At 33.9% G+C, this 21,096-nt stretch overlaps 3 protein-coding genes across 5 annotated transcripts; 2 read left to right on the top strand and 1 right to left on the bottom strand.

Moving 5' to 3' along the window:
* Positions 1-3,797: 3,797 nt before the first annotated feature.
* On the top strand, positions 3,798-12,367 carry LOC105122589 (isoamylase 1, chloroplastic-like). Of its 3 annotated transcripts, XM_011021800.1 has the most exons (18): positions 3,800-4,450; positions 5,325-5,507; positions 5,619-5,711; positions 5,969-6,121; positions 6,423-6,514; positions 6,943-7,084; positions 7,170-7,277; positions 7,813-7,898; positions 8,694-8,765; positions 8,871-8,997; positions 9,102-9,188; positions 9,420-9,512; positions 10,089-10,247; positions 10,648-10,731; positions 10,819-10,899; positions 10,993-11,075; positions 11,171-11,288; positions 11,783-12,367. In XM_011021800.1, exons 1-18 carry the CDS (start codon positions 3,956-3,958, stop codon positions 12,044-12,046), a joined length of 2,520 nt encoding a protein of 839 aa, XP_011020102.1. In that variant the 5' UTR covers positions 3,800-3,955; the 3' UTR covers positions 12,047-12,367. The 3 variants fall into 3 exon arrangements, with proteins under 3 accessions (XP_011020101.1, XP_011020104.1, XP_011020102.1); XM_011021799.1 differs by having other exon boundaries at positions 3,798-4,450; positions 10,819-11,075; XM_011021802.1 differs by lacking the exon at positions 11,783-12,367 and having other exon boundaries at positions 3,798-4,450; positions 11,160-11,258.
* A 676-nt stretch (positions 12,368-13,043) lies between these two features.
* LOC105122588 (uncharacterized) lies at positions 13,044-14,668 on the top strand. Its single transcript, XM_011021798.1, has 4 exons — positions 13,044-13,391; positions 13,476-13,755; positions 13,863-14,213; positions 14,269-14,668. Exons 1-4 carry the CDS (start codon positions 13,293-13,295, stop codon positions 14,328-14,330), a joined length of 792 nt encoding a protein of 263 aa, XP_011020100.1. The 5' UTR covers positions 13,044-13,292; the 3' UTR covers positions 14,331-14,668.
* A 150-nt stretch (positions 14,669-14,818) lies between these two features.
* LOC105122586 (ethanolamine-phosphate cytidylyltransferase-like) lies at positions 14,819-20,499 on the bottom strand. Its single transcript, XM_011021797.1, has 10 exons — positions 20,232-20,499; positions 19,161-19,586; positions 18,564-18,799; positions 18,079-18,239; positions 17,723-17,794; positions 17,172-17,239; positions 16,883-17,003; positions 16,063-16,128; positions 15,823-15,945; positions 14,819-15,210 (listed from the first exon to the last, which is right to left on the bottom strand). The coding sequence occupies exons 2-10, from the start codon at positions 19,511-19,513 to the stop codon at positions 15,139-15,141; spliced, it is 1,272 nt and encodes a 423-aa protein (XP_011020099.1). The 5' UTR covers positions 19,514-19,586; positions 20,232-20,499; the 3' UTR covers positions 14,819-15,138.
* Between the last annotated feature and the right edge of the window lie 597 nt (positions 20,500-21,096).

The following is a 21,096-nucleotide window of genomic DNA, read 5'->3' as shown; positions in this document are numbered from 1 at the left end:
TTGAGGGAAAAAAATAAATAATAATTAAATAATAAATTGGATGTCACAAATCAATCTATCAAACTACTACATGAATAAGGGTTGGATTTAATGATTTGTTTTATTATTTTTTAAACCATATATGAAATAGTAAAAAAAAAAAAGCCTAATAATGTGAGCTTGAGTATTAAAAAAAACTCATGTGTGTGATCTTTTAACCTAGCTAACACACTTGAGTGTATCTTTTTTTTCTAATTTCTTAAAGGATAGGACTATTTTTTCTTAAAAAAATAAATAATGTGTCATTTGATTTCTATTATTGTTGGAAAATTAAGGGTTTGATTTTTTTCAATTGAAAACCTAATTTTAACCCTTAAACACTTAGAAAACGTCGTAAACATCTTGATAAACTTATCCATGGCCACAAAAAAAATCTCAAAAAAACAAAATTCATCTAAAGCTAAAATAATTCATGTGGTTAGATCTACTTTCTCAAGTAAGGAGAGGAAAAAAAGCATTTAGATCAAACTACCTTTATGAAATGAAACTCATTGTCATCAAAATGATACGTAGGCTAGCCTATTGGGTAAGAAAGATGACAAAAAAAAAGGTATTAGTAACATGTCTTTTAAAAAAATAAACATATTTTATCTATAAATTTAAAATTAACTGCATATTAAATGATATTTTTATCTAGCATTGAGAATATAATACATTGGATCAATTTAGGTCATTACAGGTTAACATGCGAAAGTTGCGGGTATAATTTTGAAAAAAAAAACAAATTAAAAAATTAAATCTTGAATTAATTTAATATTAAAAAATAAAATTAATTAAAAAAACATAAATAAACTTGAGTCAAACAATCAAACTCTCGATGCAAGTCATGCACGCCATTAGATTCAATAAATTTTTTATTTAATAAATTATTTTTATTTAATATATTTACATGAAATTAAAGTGAATATAGTATTTTTTAATGAAGTATTTTCTAAAAAGAAAAACAAACATGACAAACACATGAGACTGAGATAACAAAAGCAAATCGTTGATAATAAAGGGTGAAACACTAATTTTTTTAATTTTAAGTTAATTAAAAAATATATATCATCAATAATAAAGGGCAAAATTGCATTTATTTAAAAAAAACTGAGGTACTAAAAATGCATTGAATAAGAAAAAAAAACAATAGACTGGATGTCATGGCTTAACTTGTGAAACTCGTCATCCAAGTAATGAAACTAACTAGATAAAATATTTTTTTCCTGTATCTAAGAAAAGGGTAAACAAAAAGCCCAACAATGCTTTTATATGGCCCAGCCCACTAGGCCTCTAAAATGAATAGCCTAGATGGATAGACCATTGGGCTTGTCTTTTTTCTCATTTAAAAATCATTCACCCTTTTTTATTTTTTTTATAAAAAAACAAAGATGATGCATCATTTCCTAGCTTAGATTTCATCTACTATTACGGTGATTAAAAAATTAGGACTATGAGTTTTTAACTCACTAAACTTGTTTTCAACCTATTTAAAGTTAAAAACCAGTCCCAAAACATGTAGAAACTAATTTAGCAACCCAATAACTCCAATAAATAACTCAAATCACAAAATCAAATCGAATGAATTTCCTCTTCCTCAACTTAGATCTGTTTTTTTAGATAAAATCAAGGTTTAAAACCACCATTTAAAGACTCTCCTCGCCAAATATAATTTATTAACACCAATTTTAATAATTTTGATGGTTGAAATAATTATAAACAACTAATTTCTCTTTAAGCTGGAATTCAACAAGCTTCTCTCTCCTTTAACAAAAAATGATTGAAAAATTAAATGAATTTTGATACCAAAATTGAATTTATAAAAACTAAAAGGACCAACCACTTACAAACCAAAAAAAATAGGGGGACTAAAGTAAGCTTTTGTATGAAATTCAAAACCACCATCTATGTTATCTGATATATTCATTTTGGTCTTCTCACTTTCAATCCAATCTTCTTAAAAAAAATGCAATTAAGTGTAAATTTTAGCTTAAAATAGCTTAATTATGTAAAACATAATTTTGAGTATCAAATTGATTCTTTTTGTAAAAATTGATTATTTCATTCCATATTTATTTGTAAGAGAGTGCATAACAAAAATGACTATAATAAAAAACCTTACATGCTTTAGCTTTATACTTAATACCATGATTGTATCTCACTTTAATGTAACTTAGTCATTTGGATATTCGATGTACTCATTGAATCACTTGAATTTGATTAAGTAAGCTTTAAAGATTATTTAAAATCAAATTTGACCCGTCTAAGTTTTAAGTTGACGGGTTACCATGCTCATCTACCAAGTCAAATTGAAAAATTTCATGAAGATTTAAAAGAAAACCAACCTAACCAAGTCCTGGATTGATGAATTATCAAATTGATTTATTAAGTAAAACCAAGATTTATTAAGTTTTATATCTATGCTTAACAGTGAAAAGAAATAAGGTCTTTGAAATGCATAAACATAATCAATCTATTTGGTAATTATCCCTCGAGGCTTACTTGATTTGATAGACCCTAAAATAATCTGGATGATAATAAAAACATGGTTAGACATCACAAAAAAAAATCCAAGATGACAAGCTTTTTTTAAAAAGCTATTATCACAATAATATATTAAATCAATCCAAGTTTCATAACTGAACCAACTAAATTTGTTATTTGGATTGTGAACTCCACCGGGTTTAATAAAAAAAATTATTAATTATTTTTTACTTAATTATGTAATGATAAATTATAAGCTCGTAAAATTAAACACCCATCAAATTCCAAGATTTTTATTTGAGATTGTTGTCAATTACAAAAAGTAAACTAAAATAAATTATAAAGCCTATATCGATAAAATTAGAAAAAATCAGTAAGAAAATCAATAAAAATTCAATGTTAAAGGATAAAATTAAAAAATAAATTTATATAAAAAACAAAGAAAAAAAACAAGTCAGGTGGTGATGGGTCAAACCAACATGCCTAACCCTAACAAAAAAAGCCCAAACTTTAGCTTGTTTTTTTATTTTTGTTTTGAGAGCGAATGACAAATCAAACCAATGTTAAAGAATAATAAAAAAAAAATCAATGAAAACCTAATATTAAATAATAAAATTAATAAAAAAAACTAGATATTGATAGGTCAAGCCATATATCCCGCCTCAACCAAAAAGACTGGGTGTCTTTGGGTTTGGATGCTTATAATCATGCTTGTTTTTTTTTTTTTTAGAAATAAATGATGCATCATCCATTCAAGAATTTTATTTTTACATTGTTTGCTTTAAGATTTTTTTTAAAAATATATGACACATGATGTAGCAGCATGCAACTCATTGTATACCTCACACTCTAGAACTCCGCCGCTATTATGATAACTAGAAAAAAATATAAAAAAATATATTTTTTTTTAAAGATTTTTATTATTTAATTAGTTTTTTTAATATTATAATTTAGACTACAAGTTTTGTGGAATATCATGGGTTGAATCAATCTTGATTATTGAAGTTAGATATTTATTATGCTAACTTTATTTATTATACTAATTTAGGTTTATTAAAATCAATTTTTTTTTATTTTTTTACCACATTTCATTCTTTCATGTCTAAGAAGCTGTGAATTAAGATGTACCATTTATTATTTTTTTTAAAAATATTTTTCTCCAAGTTTTTCTCATCATTTTTTTTATATAAATATGATTTATGTAATATATTTTTTTAGTTAATTAAAATAAAACTAGTTTATTTGATCGATATCATCTATAACACCAGATGCAGATTTTTTTAAAACAAATCATGCTTTTGATACACAAACATTATTTCTTGCGCGAAAAATTATTCTAGCATCGTCGCGAAGACACAAAATATAGTTTACCAGATCATGTGAATCAGTTTTCCGAAGGCAACTGAAAATGCCATAAACAGTAGGTACTCCACATGTCTAAGATCAGATATATATGACATTCTGTGTCCCCATCGAACAAACACACACCGCTTACCATCACCAAGATGTACCACTTCTTGCCGCTCATGATCATGTACCAGTAATTAGCAGCAACCGCTTTCTATCCCCCCTCAAACTGCAAAACATGAACTTAGTTCACTCTCCTTCACACTCACTACAACTCCCCAAATTCATTTCCCATTTCCAAAATACCCCAAAATTCTATCCTCCAAAAAGAGTTACCACTTCCAATTTAGAAACAATTGGCAGTAACATTTTTAGTAATTCAACAGCATCGATTCCCATTAAAGCAGCAAGTGAAGGAGTGGATACAGCTGTAGTAGTGGTGGAGGAGGAGGAGCCTCAATTGAAAAAAATTCAGGTGTTTGAAGGCCATCCTGCACCATTTGGTGCAACAGTTCGTGATGGTGGTGTCAATTTTGCTATATTTTCTGCCAACGCAGTTTCTGCTACTCTTTGCTTGATTTCACTCTCTGATTTGCCTGAGGTTGATTGATATTCAAAACCCTTTTTTGGTTTTCGGTAGCAGCTATGTTGTTTGTCTAAAGTTCATATTTTTAGCAGAGTTGAAGACCCATTTTAGTTTTTAATTGTAGCTTTATCATTGGGTTTAATGTTCACGTTTTTATGAAGTTGAATTGATTCTTGATTGTAGCTCTATCATATGCTTTATAGTTCCCATTTTTATGGAGTTGGAAACCACCCATTTGATCCTTGATTGCTTTTTTGTTTTGAAGTTCACGATTTTTAATGAGTTTTCGCTGTGAATGAATACTAGAGGCTATTTTTATAACAGTGAAGAATGATTGTAGTAGAGTTCTGTTTAAAGTTCATACTTTTTGTTGGAGTTGAAACCCATTTCGATTCTTGATTATAGGTTTATCGTTTACTTTGAATTTCACATTTTTATGGAATAGGAAACGCCCTTTTGATTCTCGATTGCTTTCTTGGTTTGAAGTTCATGTTTTTAATGCGTTTTTGCTGTAAATGAATAGTAGAGGCTATATTATAATGGTGAAGAATGATTGTAGTAGTAGTTTTGTTGTTTGTTTAAGTTCATACTTTTTGATTGAGTTGAAGACCCATTTCGATTCTTGATTATAGGTTTATCGTTTACTTTGAAGTTCACATTTTTATGGAATAGGAAACGCTCATTTGGTCCTCGATTGTTTTCTTGGTTTAAGGTTAACGTTTTTAAGAGTTTTTGCTGTGAATAAATAGTGGAGGGTATATTATAATGGTGAAGAATGATTGTGGTTGTCATTTTTCTTTTAGTTGTTTTGTCTGGTAGTTTCATGCTTAATAAGCTTCTCATTGAGGGTACCTCGAATGATTATTTTTATGGCCATTTGCTGATGCAGAATAGAGTGACTGAGCAGATTTTTCTTGATCCTTTGACCAACAAGACTGGAGATGTTTGGCATGTGCTTTTGAAAGGAGACTTTAAAGATATGCTATATGGGTACAAGTTTGATGGGAACTTTTCTCCTGAAGTGGGACTTTACTATGATCCTTCTAAGATCGTATTGGACCCTTATGCAAAAGTTAGTTTCTTCCGTTACCGTTTTCATCATCTGGCGTTGTTCATAAAGTTTTCCTTTTAGTGTAGGTATAAGCAAATGCTGTGAGCTCTGATACTCTATTCATTTGTCTAGTCAGTTATTAGCAGAGGGGAGTTTGGTGTTTTGGGGCATGATGATAATCGATGGCCTCAAATGGCCTGCATGATACCTACTGCAGAAAACAAGGTACTTGAGGCATAATTCTCTTACTTAATGTGTGCGTAAATTTGATGCCTTATTTACTCAAAAGGGACTACCAAGCATTATCCCTTAAATAACTAGTCAGTTTACAAAGAAATTAGCAAGGAATTGTATTATTATACACTCGCAGGCAGGGAATCTGCTAAATTTGAAAATGGCTTCCAATTGTATTTTGCTACCTGTTCCTTGTTTATTTGACTATTGCCCTAAGTTTAGTTAAAGCATTTGGCCATTGATTTCAGTTTGATTGGGAGGGAGATTCACCATTAAAGTATCCACAAAGAGATCTAATAATATATGAAATGCATGTTCGAGGGTTTACACAGCATGAATCAAGCAGGACCGAATTCCCTGGTACATACCTTGGTGTAGTGGAGAAGCTTGATCATTTGAAGGTATGTTTCAAACTCGTATGTTTTATCTCACAAGCAGTTCTCTGCGTTTGTTTTAAGAAAAAATGTTGTTCATAGTTGCACAAAATCCTCATTTTTGTTGTTTTGGGGATTACAATTAATGGACCCCAAAATTCTTCTTTTAGTGCATTTTGAATTTTACCTTGTGTATGTTCCTTCAGATATGTTTAACTGTGTATTTTCTTGCTGAAGCTGTGTTTGTTTTACTTGCACCACTGGAAATAGTGCAATTATGAGTAATCTATAGCTGCATGCTTTTATTAACCATTTACTGATTTTTCAGGAACTTGGTGTCAACTGCATAGAGTTAATGCCATGCCATGAATTCAATGAGCTTGAGTACTACAGTTACAATTCTGTCTTGGGTGACTACAAGTATGATAATTTCCTTCTTGTCAATGACTTTCTTTGGGATACTATTGAAGATTATTAGCTCATGAGTGTTTACTAGAAGATCTATGTTACATTTTATATAACTAAACAGCTCGTAAGCGAGTCCTTGTATGGCAAATTTCATATTTGGAGTTCATCAAGATCTTTAACAATGTGCTTCTTTGACTGCTTGTAGCCTATGAATGCTTACTTGTCAAAGATTTTTCAGTTTTTTAAAAATGATAAATTATTGCGACCCTAGAGATGTCCACCTTATTCTCCTGTTTGTAATTTTTTTGCTATCTCTCTCTCTTTCCTTTTCTTTCACCTATTGGAAAATAAAATGACAGTATTGATGATTGACGATGTTTGAGGAACAGCATAATGATGCTTTACATTTCATATGATGCTTACCAACAGTTCTTCTACAGGGTTAATTTTTGGGGATATTCTACCATCAATTACTTTTCGCCTATGACAAGATACTCATCTGCTGGCACAAGGAACTGTGGCCAAGATGCAATTAATGAATTCAAGCTTCTTGTTAGAGAAGCACATAAACGAGGAATTGAGGTGACAACTTGCTGCGTTATGATATATGATAAAGCATGTCTTTGGTGAGTTTATCAAATATTAGTTTCTAATTTTACTCAAGCAGGTGTTCATGGACGTTGTTTTCAATCACACAGCAGAAGGAAATGAGAAAGGTCCCATTCTGTCTTTCAGAGGAGTTGATAACAGTATCTATTACATGCTTGCTCCTAAGGTATAGTTCTTGATATTGTAGCAATTCAATTCTGGTCCAAAATATTTAACGAAACATACCAACATATTGCTGCTATATGTTAATTTCATCTTGTGGGAGAAAAACATGTTTCTAATATCCCAAGTTTTTCTGTATTCATATTTGTTAAGATTTATGGTGCAATCAATACTTCTTCAGTTCATCACTTAAATAAGAAGCCATTACTTTTTATTCTGTTTTTAAATATCTAACAATAAATTGAAAATATGCTGAAATGGTATCACAACATTGCTTTGTGGCCCATATTTTTTTTTTTTTGACTTTATTATACTGTATTGGCTTTATGGATACCTGTTCTGTCTCCATGTCCCGCTTATGAGTTTTTATGTTGTCTCTGTCACAACATGGCGAAACCTGATAGTTTGAAGAAAACTAATGAGAAAAAGGAGTATAAGAATTTGGATGCTTTTCAAAAGATAGAATTTGTGATATCTTTTATCTAACACATTATTATTGTGATTTATCATGAGCTAAGTTTTACTTTATGGTGTTTCAGGGAGAGTTCTATAATTATTCAGGTTGTGGCAACACATTCAATTGCAACCATCCTATTGTGCGTCAATTTATATTGGACTGCTTAAGGTAGAAGCACATGAGCTTTCTATTCTGAATTTCTGGCTAATCTGTAAAGCAAAATGGACTAACTAGAAGGAGATATTTATCAGCTTTGTTATGTTTCTTGATTGCACCTTATGAATTTAGTTTCGACATAAGAAAAGGTCATGGTTTAAAACTGTGAGTTACTTGGATCACATGTTACTTGTTCGTTGCGCTTTGTGTCTAGGCTCCATGAAAATGTTGTGCTTAAGTGTACCTTCAGCTTTGTAAATACCCATCACAAAGGTAAGTGGAAGGTTTTCATTTCACATGAGGTTTTTGTGGTGAAGCATTCTTAAGAATTTTTTTTTCTCTTAATGAGGTTTGCTGTTGAATAAATTCGGATGGCTGATGGTCCATGAGGCCATTAAAATAGCCTCGGATCATCAATTAAAGGAATTTCCTAAAATCCAAAGTTATTTTTTTACTTATTTCAGTTGATAATGCTGTGGATGTTATTAATGCATTTAAATGCTGGCAATGCTTCATGAAATGGCATATCTTGAGGGTCTCTTTGTTTTGTCCCTCATCCTGTTTCTATGGGTGAAAGGACTGTATGCCAGTTGTTAAACATGTGTATGCTTTATCGTTATTCCTTCTGTCATTCTTGATTGGTTGCCTTGCTTACACTATTATTTCCTTCTGTCATTCTTGATTGGTTGCCTTTTTTGGTTGCCTTGCTTACACTATTGGTTTTTCTATGTTTGTTATTCTTTAAATGCAATTCTTCTTCTTTACTGTGGTATGAGCAGGTCTCACTATTTCATTTTCGTCTTGCAGATATTGGGTGACAGAGATGCATGTAGATGGCTTCCGCTTTGACCTTGCTTCTATTATGACTAGAAGTAGCAGGTTGTACCTATTTTTTCACTGTAGACCCTGTTCTTGTTCACTTGTGTTGAAGACTGGACATTTCAATTTTTATGTTGATGAGTTTGTTTTTTTCCTCTTAACCAGTCTCTGGGATGCAGTTAATGTATTCGGGAGTCCCATAGAAGGTGACTTGCTGACAACTGGCACTCCTCTCAGCAGCCCTCCATTGATTGACATGATGAGTAATGATCCCATACTCCGTGATGTTAAGGTACATGTTTTTTTTTATTTCTTTCTCCATGCTCCCCAGGAAGTGTGCTCAGATCAGTTAAGCTCACAACATCAATTTAAATTCTCGCAAAATGTCTTGGATAGCTTATAGCTGAAGCATGGGATGCGGGAGGATTGTATCAAGTTGGGATGTTTCCCCATTGGTGTATTTGGTCAGAATGGAATGGGAAGGTAAGTGTGAATTTAAAATTGTCAATTCTATCATTCCAATTGGTGACTCAAGGTTCTCAATGCGATGCTGCATGTATAACCAAAATACATAGGCAGTCTATTATACCCCTTCCATTTCTTTCACCTTGTTATTAAGAGGAAAAAAGTTCAGCAACTTTAACTTTAGCATTTTCATTTCTATCTCTATCAAGTTTTTGCTTGTTTTGATTTACAATCTGTTTCTTTTTCTAGTATCGAGACATTGTGCGGCAGTTCATTAAGGGAACAGATGGTTTTTCTGGGGCTTTTGCTGAATGCCTCTGTGGGAGCCCGAATTTATACCAGGTGTGTCTTTAGTCTCTCTTTGTTCAGTTCTCATCTCTGTTAACCTTTTATTGGACAGCATTAATCTTGTTTACTGGTATGAACCTTTTTTTTTTTTTTTAATTTGTGCAATTACTTTTTTGCCTTTGTACTCTCTAAATGACAAATTTGCAGTGCACTATTTATTGTCTCAAAAATGATTTATATAATGAAATTGTGTATGCGAATATTATTATATGACATGAAAGGAGAATGACTGAACTGTAATTAACTACTACTTCTTGACCTTTTATTTCAAGTGTCCTCTTCATGTAACCAATTTCGTAATGTGTACCTGCACTCATATAGTCTTGGTTTAGTTACCAGACCATTTAATGCACTCTCCGTACTTGACTGGTATATAATGATATACTTGCTGGACTGTTCATAGGGAACTCTACTAAATATGGACTAGTCTGACATGGATACTTGATGTAACACAAGATAGATTCTAATTCCTGGAGCATACTCTGTTCTATGATCCATTTGAGCATGTTATTTTGAAACTCTATTCCGCAACATTGTACTTTGTGGTTTCTAAATGAGTCGATGGATCAGGAAGGAGGAAGGAAACCATGGAACAGCATCAACTTTGTATGTGCACATGATGGTTTTACTTTGGCTGATTTAGTGACATATAACGAGAAGCATAACTTGGCAAATGGTGAAGACAACAATGATGGAGAAAATCATAACAATAGCTGGAATTGTGGGCAGGTATTAACACTAACAAAAAAACTCTGCTTTTTATCTTGAAAAAATAAAAAATAAAAAAAACTAAGTACTCTATGCTTGTACTTGGGTTTTGTTTGGGCCATGTCATATGTAATTTATCTGGAATGCACAAGTATATGAGGTTTAGGGCACATAGAGACCATTATAATTTATCTAACTTGTACACTTGTTCATTTGCATTGAATTAAGCATTCATTTCTTGCTGTAGTAAGTGAGCAACATGACAAAATGGTTAAATATTGCAAGACAACTCTTGCTGCTACTCATACTCCCGTTCTCAGGTTTTGTGATGACAATTGTTGTTTTTCCTAGTACTTGCATTAGACTATTAAAGCGCATGGTTTATGTGGATTCATTTTGTTTCATCAAAATGATTACATAGGAGGGTGAATTTGCCAGCATTTCAGTGAAGAAATTGCGAAAACGACAAATGAGAAATTTCTTCCTGTGTCTCATGGTTTCACAAGTAAGGCTCAAATTCTACTCTTGTTCTTGCATTTACATATCTTTTAGCCTGATGGTTTAGCAATTGACATTTCTCTTATCTGACCAGGGTGTTCCAATGATATACATGGGTGATGAATATGGTCACACAAAAGGGGGAAACAACAACACGTATTGCCATGATAACTATGTAACTTTCTACACCCAACCACTACTTAGATGCTCATATCCCCTATCAAAGCTTACTGTTGATTATGTTCACTATTTGTCCACTACTATGCAGATTAACTACTTCCGCTGGGATAAGAAGGAAGAATCCTCATCAGACTTCTTTAGATTTTGCCGCCTCGTGACCAAGTTCCGCCAGTGAGTATATCCTTGATGTGAACTCTAGTTATGCATTTTCCTTTCTTTTCACTCGTTTCTCTCCCCAGATTCATTTATGAGTAGTCAACTTGCAGTGAATGTGAGTCCCTTGGCTTGAATGACTTCCCAACAGCAGAGAGGCTGCAATGGCATGGTCATGCTCCTGGTACACCAGATTGGTCAGAAACAAGCCGTTTTGTGGCCTTTACACTGGTATGCTTTCTCACTGCAACTAGCATGCCACTTCTTGTTGTTATACTTTCTGGGCATGTGATTAAGCAAGAAAAAGGAAATATTAGGAGTGGCTATGCATTCAAAACTTGTGACCTTTTTGAGTGCTGGCATAACCAACAAATGCGTGCTTCATGATTTTAAGTTGAACTTAATAGAGCCCAAAGATGGGACTCATGCATAACAAACAGTACTGAGGACACAGGAGGAAGATGAAATAAGGGAAGACTTGCTGAAATAATTCCAAGTCTCGCAAGGTTTTCCACATTAATTATAGCTGGTTCTGTCCCAGAATGAGTGGATTTTTTTTTATTACTGTCTCTGCCATTGATCCTCAATCTTCTGCATACACCCTCTTGCCACTTTGCATTCTCAAACTAATTTATGCATTAATGGTTCCCTTTTCTTTTATTTTATTGTCAGTTCAGGACCCTTGGTTTATATGATTTATCACTTCTTGATATGCTTTGAGCCAGATTGACTCGGTGAAGGGCGAGATCTACATTGCCTTCAATGCTAGCCATTTGGCGGTTACCATTACACTGCCAGAACGGCCAGGATACAGATGGGAGCCCCTGGTAGATTCTGGCAAGCCTGCACCGTTTGATTTCCTTTCTAGTGACGTCCCAGAAAGAGACCTCGCAGTTAAACAGTATTCTCACTTCCTTGAGGCCAATCTATACCCTATGCTTAGTTATACTTCCATCATCCTCGTACTCTCTCCCAACGGCAATGCTTAACTGTCTCAACCTGGAACCAACAATGTGTATAATTCATATTGTATGGAAGCGGGAAAAGAACCGTTGAAAGTTGAAGAAAAGAAGCTTACAAGGATTTCAGATATAGTTGGGGCAATAAATGTTTCCCCTAGATGCTGGAAGCATAATGTATAGATATGGTTTAGAGGTGGGAGTATGAAAGTTGTGTATAATTTTCATCGTAATAAGCGTGTGATTTCTTCACAGCAGATCATGTTGACGGGAATCATTCTGGAGGTTGCCACCAACCTGTATGAGTTTAATCATTTATGCTTTAAGTTGTTTGTTTAGCGCTTGAATTTATTTACTGTTTCTAAAATTGCTAATGGTTGCTGCTCTTCTTATTCGACCATGAACATAATTCGAGGGGCTCCCCTGATAATTTATGGGTTATATGCATCCTCCCTGGTAAAGTGGGTTTCAAGACTCTTGATTACAGGTTTAGATAGTGTTTGGAAATTTGATTGGAGTTGTAATTTAAAGTGTTCTTTTTTTATATATCAAAATAATTTTATTTTAAAAAAATATTTTTAATATCTGTAAATCAAAATGATTTAAAAATATAATTTTATTTAAAAAAATATTTTTAACATCCTATAAATCAAAATGATTTAAAAATGTAAATTAAAAAACTAATTATTCTTTAAAATTAATTTATCAATTCAGTCATGTTCACTAAAATAAATTTTCAGCACCTCATGTACAAGTAGTAGAGGTCGAGATTAGGCTGTGGGATTCATGGGGGATTCATACGAGGGTTTATACCTAAATTGTAATTTTATGAACTATAATGGGTAAATGAAAAATATCCTAAATTATAGGATACTGATGTAATTTTCCCCCGTCATTTATTATCTTCTCCACACTGACGAACGTGTCTTCCCCTCTGAGCGAGTAGAGCTGGTGTTGTTTTAGATGCATCAAGTAAACTATGCTATTATACTCTCCTCTGCATGCCCTACCATATTAAAAAATAAATAAAAAAAAGAGAGGAGGGCAATAGAAGAAGAAGAAGAAGCAGTGGCAAAACCGTAAATAAAACAAAAAACCGGTGCTTTCTTTCTTTCTTTCTCAATTATCAGTTGTGCTCTCTGGATCCCTCCAGAAACTCATAGAAACATCTCCACCCTTCTCCTCTCCCCACCTCTTTTCATATAACCACCCAAAGTAAAATAAAATAGAAGAAACATAGGAACGGAACAAAACATCTAGCAGTTTGGACAGTTCAATGAAGATGTTGAAGAGAAAAGAAGTAGATGAAGTCAGTGAAGATTTCTCTGATTTTTCCCTCTCCGCTCCTGCTCGTAAGATTCGCCGTCTTGTACTGGTACTTACTATCCTCTCCTTTTGTTTTGAGAATTCGAGATTCTTTGCTAGAATAATCGTGGGTTTTGTGTTGTTTTTATGTTAGGGTGCTGATTTACCGCCAATAATAGAGGAAGAAGAGGGATCAACGGTGCCAGTTGGGTTTGTTGAAGAAGAAGAAGGGACCGGTAGTTTTATTAATAAAAAGAACAAGGGAGTGCAAATTGAGGAATTGATCAAGCCGCCGCCATCATCATCATCAATTTCTGATAATGAAGAGAGGGCCATTGTTTTATTCAAGCCTGTTAATAACCTGCACATGCTTCATCATTCTCCTAATGATTTCTCTGTTTCTCTTGATTCCAACATCATGTCAGGCTTCAAAAGTAAGTGATTCAGCCAATTTCTTTGATGGGCTTTTGTCTGTAAGTGGAATTTGATGGTTAAAAATTGATGGGTTGTCGCTAAAATTAGATAATTTGTGTGTTTGCAGGTCAGTTTCTATGGTCAAGCCAATCTGGTCAAGTAAAACCTCCTGACGAAGAAGCAGCAGCAGCAGGAGCAAGAAGGGATTATAGCATGGCTGTGGTGCCTTGGGTTCCTTCTCATGCTCAGCATGCTATTGCAATGATGGATCATAATGCTAGTGCTCCGCAAACTAAGGGTGTTGTCGAGTTGATGGATTTTGAGGAAATGGGAGAGGCAAGAATGGACATTGAAGAAGACAATGATACTAACAATTATAGTGAAAGTGTAGGGCAAGGGCAAGCACAAGGGAACCAGGCATTTGGATTTGGTGGAATAAGAGCAGGGAGCGATGGCTTTTCTCAGTGGTCCCAGCAACTTTGGTGGAATAAGAGCAGGGAGCGATGGCCTTTCTCAGTGGTCCCAGCAACATTATTGCATGATGCCACAGATTGCTCAAAATGCCAACCCAACTCCTATTACTTGGTTCCAGTAAAGAAGGCTTGCTTGTTTTATCATCTGCCTCCATTTTTTGCTAGTGTTTTTCATCTGGAATGCAATGGAAGTAGGGTCAGAAATTGGGGAATGTAGAATGTATATATGATGGAGTGGGGAGACTACTCGAAAGGGTTGCTCTGGTTTTCTTGGCTATTTTTGGGAACCCTATTTTGTTATGGTTCTTTGGAGACAGAGACTTCCCTGCATGACAAGACTCTTGAGGGTTTCTTTTTCAAGATGAGAAGCTCATTGGAAGAAGAAAGTTTAGATGAAATAGTAAAATGGTGAATGCTTCGGAAATTCTTGATTTCTTCCAGTTAATGTTTCTTCAATGGTGGCTTATCACGTCTTGTTCACTTTGCTTGTTTTGTTTTCAAGTTAAAACCAGAGTAAAGCATCGACTCTTTAAGCAAATCCAATTCACTTAAACAGTTCCTCCCCCATTTTGATTCTGCGAGTAATCGACTGAACCAGAAGAGCTCAAACTTCAAAATGAATTTGCTTAAAACTTGAAAGATGGGAAGGCCTGACGTGATTAACTGTTTAAACAGTGACATTATTGGGGGTTCGGTTCTATTCTGAAAGTAAGTTACAACAAGTGACGAATAAAATATAATGACCCGTCCAAGGCCTCTCCGGAGGGTCTTTTACGTCGATCTAATTGTGTTCCCAATTGTGTTCCCAACTTCCAAAACAAAAATGATGGGACTGTCATGTATATTAAACGATTGGACGTCTCTATGATGGTTGAGGTGCACTGCATAAATAACTGTACGAAACCAGCTACGGTGGAACTATCCCTCTGCTTAGTCTCCTGACACATGTACTTTCTCTGCGTAGTACTTCTTCTCACTTTCTGTCTTCTTGGCATTGCGTTTCTGCATTCAAGATGACGATTAATTGCAAGCAAAACATCACAGAATGATGCAGCGAGCTGTGGTTACAATGATACTATCATAAAATTGTTAAAAAGAACTATTTGAGAGGTATAAGAAAGGTTAGAACTCTTCCATAGCTTTATTGAGGAGCAGTTAATTATCAACAAAACATCCTAAAAGGTAGAATGCTTGAGGAAAACAATCAAGGACATTGGATCTAAAACTCAAATAGCAGATGGAAAGAACAAAGAAATCGAATGATAACTCATTCACGGTTGAACGAAACTTGAAAATCCCTTGCAACTGATTGTATCTCAACAGTTTGACCCGCTGAATGATGTGAGCCATTGGATGGGTGGGTCGCACTAGACAGGCCCATCCTATCGCTCACATTACGAGTCAAACTGGTGAGTTACGCCGAGTGAATTTAGCAAGGATCCAATGACGTTTGATTAATTTTTCTCTGACCATTTCTTAAAAATGCGTGGGGGTGCGAAGATTAGTTGACAGTTGACAGTCCAAAAATGCATGAATGGTAAGTGAATCCAGAACGAAAAACAGAATCACGTTGAACTCATTCAAGGACAGCAATGATAAGAAACCAAGGAATACCAAGTAAGCCTCGTGATTGGCAACTATCCTTTGGGCCACTGAAGTGGTCGTTGTATTTTTAGGGCTGTCAAGCATCCAGAAAATTCCCATGCTCTTTGGAACTGCATATGGATCAGGTTCACCCTGCATAAAGAAAAATATTTTCTTCAATTTCCCAGTCCCTCAACGCGCACACTAAGTTGCGTGAAAAGTGAGAAAAGATGAGTGAGTCCATCTGAGAAATCAAAGAATTTAGCTTACAGCCAACAAGGAGTTGCTCTCTGCTACTGTCCCATGCACAACCAAGGAGATGTTAAAAGTTGTGACCTGATCAAGCAAATAAAGAAAGACCTTATGATTTTTTTGGAACTAGATATCATACAACAATGATCATCCAAATTACTGTTAGTCAGTCATGCTTCATATCTTGATACACGATTCAAAAATGCATCTGCTATTAACAGAAATCCGGCAAGGTGGAGGAGATTTGAAACCTAAGGTGGAAGTTGTTTGATCAATGAATTGAAACTACTCTAGAGAAGGAAGGAGCAAATTTTGGCTGAATACAGCAATTTGGTTTATGCTATTCCTTAGGAGCACTTCCTATGGATAGAGTTCAAAATCCACAATCGAAATCATGCCATTTACCTTAGTTAATTTGAAGCTGATTTTCATGATTCCAAAAATATACCACTTGTGTTCATGAGCTCAGCACACGAGTTATTTAGGTTCTAAATTTACAAACTTACTAAAAGCAAGCATATATTCAATAGTTATCTGTAGAAGTATCAACCTGAATCTTTCAACTAATAAAGCAATTACACAGTAAAATCATGTCCTTATAACCAAGAATCAAATCCCTAGAGGTTCAAAATTCCAACACTAAATCAATTTTCTGCATCTGGCATGCATCAGCACCATCTCTGTGTGCATGTGCATGTGCAAGTGATGCATTAACAATAAACCATTATTTGTGCCAAAACTAAGGTCAGTTGCATGCTTTAGCCAAAGAGTATGCACATCCTAGTGGCTCTAATACTTAGAACACTCTAGAGGAAGTAAATAGAAACAATTAACACACCATGTCTCTGGTAACTTCCCAAGGCGCACCAATGATAACTTCATCAACATAGCTGCAAGCCAGAACGCTAAGACTACGTTCATGGAGATGCATAATTGGGTGACCTTTCCCTCTGTGTTCACTGCACAAAACAACATTAAGTTACATTGTATTTTGCTATATTGACACAGCAGAAGTGCAGATACAGTCTTATGCAGAGCAATCAAACATCCATGGTGCAAACCATTGCCAATATCAAGTGTGGTAAGAACAGTGTATACAAGTAAAATCAAGCAGCAAGTCGATATACCTTACAATCTGGTCAGTGTGGACCCCAACCAGCAGAAAATCTCCAAGCTGCCTAGCACTCCTGAGAATCTGAGAAAAAAATTTCTCAACAAATTTTCATAGATGGTTGACCTTTAGCAATAAAGGAAACAGCCACATTTTGTAAATGACATATACTATTAATGTGTGCATCACGCATCCACTTGGATAACCACCAAGGGAATCAATCTTTAGAGTCTTGAGAGATACAAGCTAGCCAATCACATGCCAAAAAAAAGTAATGAATCTGATAGAGCTTCATCACCCAACAGCCATGATGGTGACATTAAATTTGTTGAAAGCTTTTGACAAACCATTCTGCTGGATTCAGACCTGATTGGATCAACTCTGATAGTGCCATGTTAAAATGCATTAAGCCAATGTATAATAGAACCAGTCTAGAAAATTATTAAGTATATTGGAGTTTTGGCATGGCAACAAGGAGATACAATCACAACATTTTCCTTGTGAATTTGAAACTGCAAGAATCATTGCAAAAAAGGTTGACCGTAAATTGCAGATAATTGATAATACCTCTACATGTCCTGCATGGAAGAGATCAAACGCTCCATCAATGTAGACAACACGAGCATTTGGTCCAGGTCCCTAATATTACATACAACAATGTTACTTATGGAAATAAGATCCACATACACTCATGAAAGCAAGAAAAAATTTATTTTATGCCCTTAAATCATGCACAAGATATCTGATTAACACCTTAATTTCCCTTTCAGTTCCAAACAAGAAATGCAGGTATGAAACATATACCATAAGTAAATTTGGATAGGAAGATCAAATACACCACATATAATTATTTCCAGTTTGTGGTCACAAATTCATGCTTTACTGCCTTGACAATATAATTCAGAAAAACAAACAAGTGATACCTTGCCATTTGAAAATTGTACAATTCTCCAGGATGTTGGTAAAAATTGAGATATACAGGAACTGTTGGATTGACTTCCTTTATGATCATCACCAGGCAAAGATGATGTATTATCATGATTTTCACAAGCTTCTGCATCCTTCAAAGAAGAAAGTATTCTCTCTACATTCAAATAAGTAGAGCAGCAATTAGAAGCAAAAATAAAACAAGAAAGTTATCTTTGTTGGTGAAAATGATGATGAAATGAGTTCAAGTCTCCAGTACAATTGACATGATCATAATGATACGAAGGGGAGAGTGGGATATATATATCAAACACTTGAACTGATGAGATGCCCTCAACTCAAATTAAAATGGAGCTTATTCATAGATAGCCCCAAACATATTGTTGCAATTGTATTATCTTTTTCTTTTTCTTTTTCAAACTAGTCAACATTTAATTTTCTTCCAATAACTGCAGAGATTGTTCAAGAGAAGTAATAGTACCTACGATATCTGTGCTGGAGACACCTTCTGTTCGTTTGATCTGCTTATAACGCCCAGCTTTCTTGGCCAAGGCATAGGCATCAGTTCCATCAGGAAGCAAGCAAGGATCATCGCCATGTATGATATAATCAATTTTATGCTCATTGAAGAGACTGTTCATGAATTTCTCTGTAATGGCATAAGGAGCATTGGCTATGACTTCATCCACCCACTTCAATCCACTGACAAGGGCCAGCCTGGGAAGAATGATCACGTGGAACATATACAGTCCAGTTAATGTATTGCCATTAAAAGTTAGCCTAACTACGGATATTTCATCTTATTCATGTTTTATTGTCCATTGCAATTATAATTAAATAGACACAAAAGAGATTTTTGAATGAACTGGTCTGTGGCCCTCAAGAAGTACATAGCACAAATGCAATCTAACTCGTACAATTTGACCAGTTCCATTTCTTGATCAGCAAGGTTTTGCAAATTAATTCCACATAATTAAATAAAATGCATGGTAATTAACAACGTCTAGCCATTTCAAAACCAAAAAAAAAGAGGAATTTTTTTTTTTAAAAAAAAGAAAGGAGCACTGCATTAAAATACCTCTCTTCCATAGATAAAACAGGAGGGCCCTTGTTGGCAACAATCTCCTCATCACTAACAACACCAACCACCAATTCATCTCCTAAAGCCTTGGCTTGCCTCAAAGCATTGGCATGTCCATAATGCATAAGATCAAAACAACCATCCATGTAAACCCGAATTCGCTTCTTCTCGCTCTTCTTTTTATAAAAAACTCCCAGATCAGACCACATATAAGGCAAATAAGAGTACCCAAGTCCACCAAAATAGCTAGTTGATAATCCAAGCAAAGCAGCTGTTAGCATTAGTCCTCCAAACAGATGTGGGTGGTAATACACTCCATCCCAAATCGAACTGCTGCTCACATACTCCATTCTCCCACTCTCCTCTCTTTACTATGTTTTGCTATTGCAACGTTGAGGGGGAGAGAGAGAGAGACAAAAAAACCTGCATAAGAACAGACAACAATTAAAATAGGGTGGTAAAAGAAAAATTGTGATTTAACATAAATGGGAAACTAAAAACTATGTTTTCTTTAAACTATCATAAATCAAAGTGAAGTATTGTCTGAAATGAATTGACAAACTAAAAAGTCCCTGAGTTTATTTTTTATTTAAAAAAAAGAAAAAAACAGAATTGGAATTCAATGAAAAAGAAATGAACTTGTTTGAATAAATAGAAATCTAAATCATAAACACCGATTAAAATTCAAATAAAAACTTCAATGCCATGCTAAAAAAGCATATAGTAATTAGACCAAATCTGAAAAGATTCCTTTTCTTGCTCTCTTCTTTTCAGAGAATTAAAAAGAGAACATTTTTACAAGAAATAAATAAAAATGGGAGAGAGAATTCAACAAAAGGGGTTGCTTGCTAAATCATATTAAATAAAGAAATTGGGGGGGCTTTTTTTCTTGAAAAATAAAGAATTGGGGTGCTCTCAATCTGAATCTAATTCAAGAAGAAGAAGAAATCTTTATTTTATTAGATTCAAAGAGAGAAAGGGCAAAAAACCTGAGGGGACGAATTGGGAATGAGAGAAAACCAATGAAAATGAAAAAATAAAAAGAATTCATGAAACATAGAAACTTACGCCTAGAAATCTGGAATCTGTCAGACGGAGAAGAATCTTGTTTTCACCTTTCTTTTTCTTTTTCCTCTTTCTTTGGATACTTTTAGCTTGGATGAGATGTTTCTGTCTTAAGAATTTCAACCTCCCCTCCTTTCTTTGTTTGTCCCTTTTCCCTCTCTCTTCGTGGAATAAAATTAGACTCACTGCAAAGAGTTCGATCTCATATTATATGTGGTTTGATGTATCTTTGTGATTAAGGAAGCCAAATATCTTTGAGTTTCTTGCATAGAACATACATAAATGCGTGCGGTTTTTAGAATTTCTAAAGTGGCCCCCTCTCCGTGTGTTCGGTCGGCAATTCTACCACTACAAGGTAATTCATGCATGTGTTTATCAGCGTGGTGTATAATATTTTTAATTTTTTTTTTAAATCTATTTTAAATATTTTTTTATTTTTAATATGAGTATATTAAAACAATAGACAAAACTTAAAAAAACATCTAATATATTTTTAAATAAAAAATAATTTAAAAAATATTTTAAAATATAATATCTACCATAAAAATAAATATGTTAAAAACTTGCTAACCGTATGAATAAATTGTAATACTAGACAGTAATTATAATAATAATTATTTGAAAAATTAAAAAATTATTATAATATATTTTTAAATAAAAAATATTTTAAAAAATAATATTTATTATGTGTACGAACACCTTTATAATATCTAATCCATTAATATGAAAATAGATCAATCTAATCAGCACAATAAAGTTAAAATAATAATAATTGTTTTAGAAAGTAACAAATTTAATTTTTGACATTAGTTAAGAATTAAATTCATGATTTGCTGGTAGATATCAAGAAACTACTCTAATTACTCAT

The sequence above is a fragment of the Populus euphratica genome, unplaced genomic scaffold, assembly GCF_000495115.2.
Source record: "Populus euphratica unplaced genomic scaffold, PopEup_1.0 scaffold20.1, whole genome shotgun sequence".
In the NCBI taxonomy this organism is placed as follows: domain Eukaryota; kingdom Viridiplantae; phylum Streptophyta; class Magnoliopsida; order Malpighiales; family Salicaceae; genus Populus; species Populus euphratica.
Note: the sequence above shows the minus strand (reverse complement) of the source record. Positions and strands in the feature narration are given on the sequence as shown.

Coding starts and splice junctions, on each gene's coding strand:
- LOC105122588 (XM_011021798.1), top strand. CDS start 13,293: ATGAAGATGTTGAAGAGAAAAGAAGTAGATGAAGTCAGTGAAGATTTC. Junction 13,392..13,475: donor AGATTCGCCGTCTTGTACTG/GTACTTACTATC, acceptor TTTTTATGTTAG/GGTGCTGATTTACCGCCAAT. Junction 14,214..14,268: donor TTCTCAGTGGTCCCAGCAAC/TTTGGTGGAATA, acceptor CCCAGCAACATT/ATTGCATGATGCCACAGATT.
- LOC105122589 (XM_011021799.1), top strand. CDS start 3,956: ATGACATTCTGTGTCCCCATCGAACAAACACACACCGCTTACCATCAC. Junction 7,278..7,812: donor ATTACATGCTTGCTCCTAAG/GTATAGTTCTTG, acceptor ATGGTGTTTCAG/GGAGAGTTCTATAATTATTC. Junction 7,899..8,693: donor TTTATATTGGACTGCTTAAG/GTAGAAGCACAT, acceptor TTCGTCTTGCAG/ATATTGGGTGACAGAGATGC.
- LOC105122586 (XM_011021797.1), bottom strand. CDS start 19,513: ATGGAGTATGTGAGCAGCAGTTCGATTTGGGATGGAGTGTATTACCAC. Junction 18,800..19,160: donor GTTTTATCTATGGAAGAGAG/GTATTTTAATGC, acceptor CATTCTTCCCAG/GCTGGCCCTTGTCAGTGGAT. Junction 17,004..17,171: donor CACACTGACCAGATTGTAAG/GTATATCGACTT, acceptor TGTTTTGTGCAG/TGAACACAGAGGGAAAGGTC.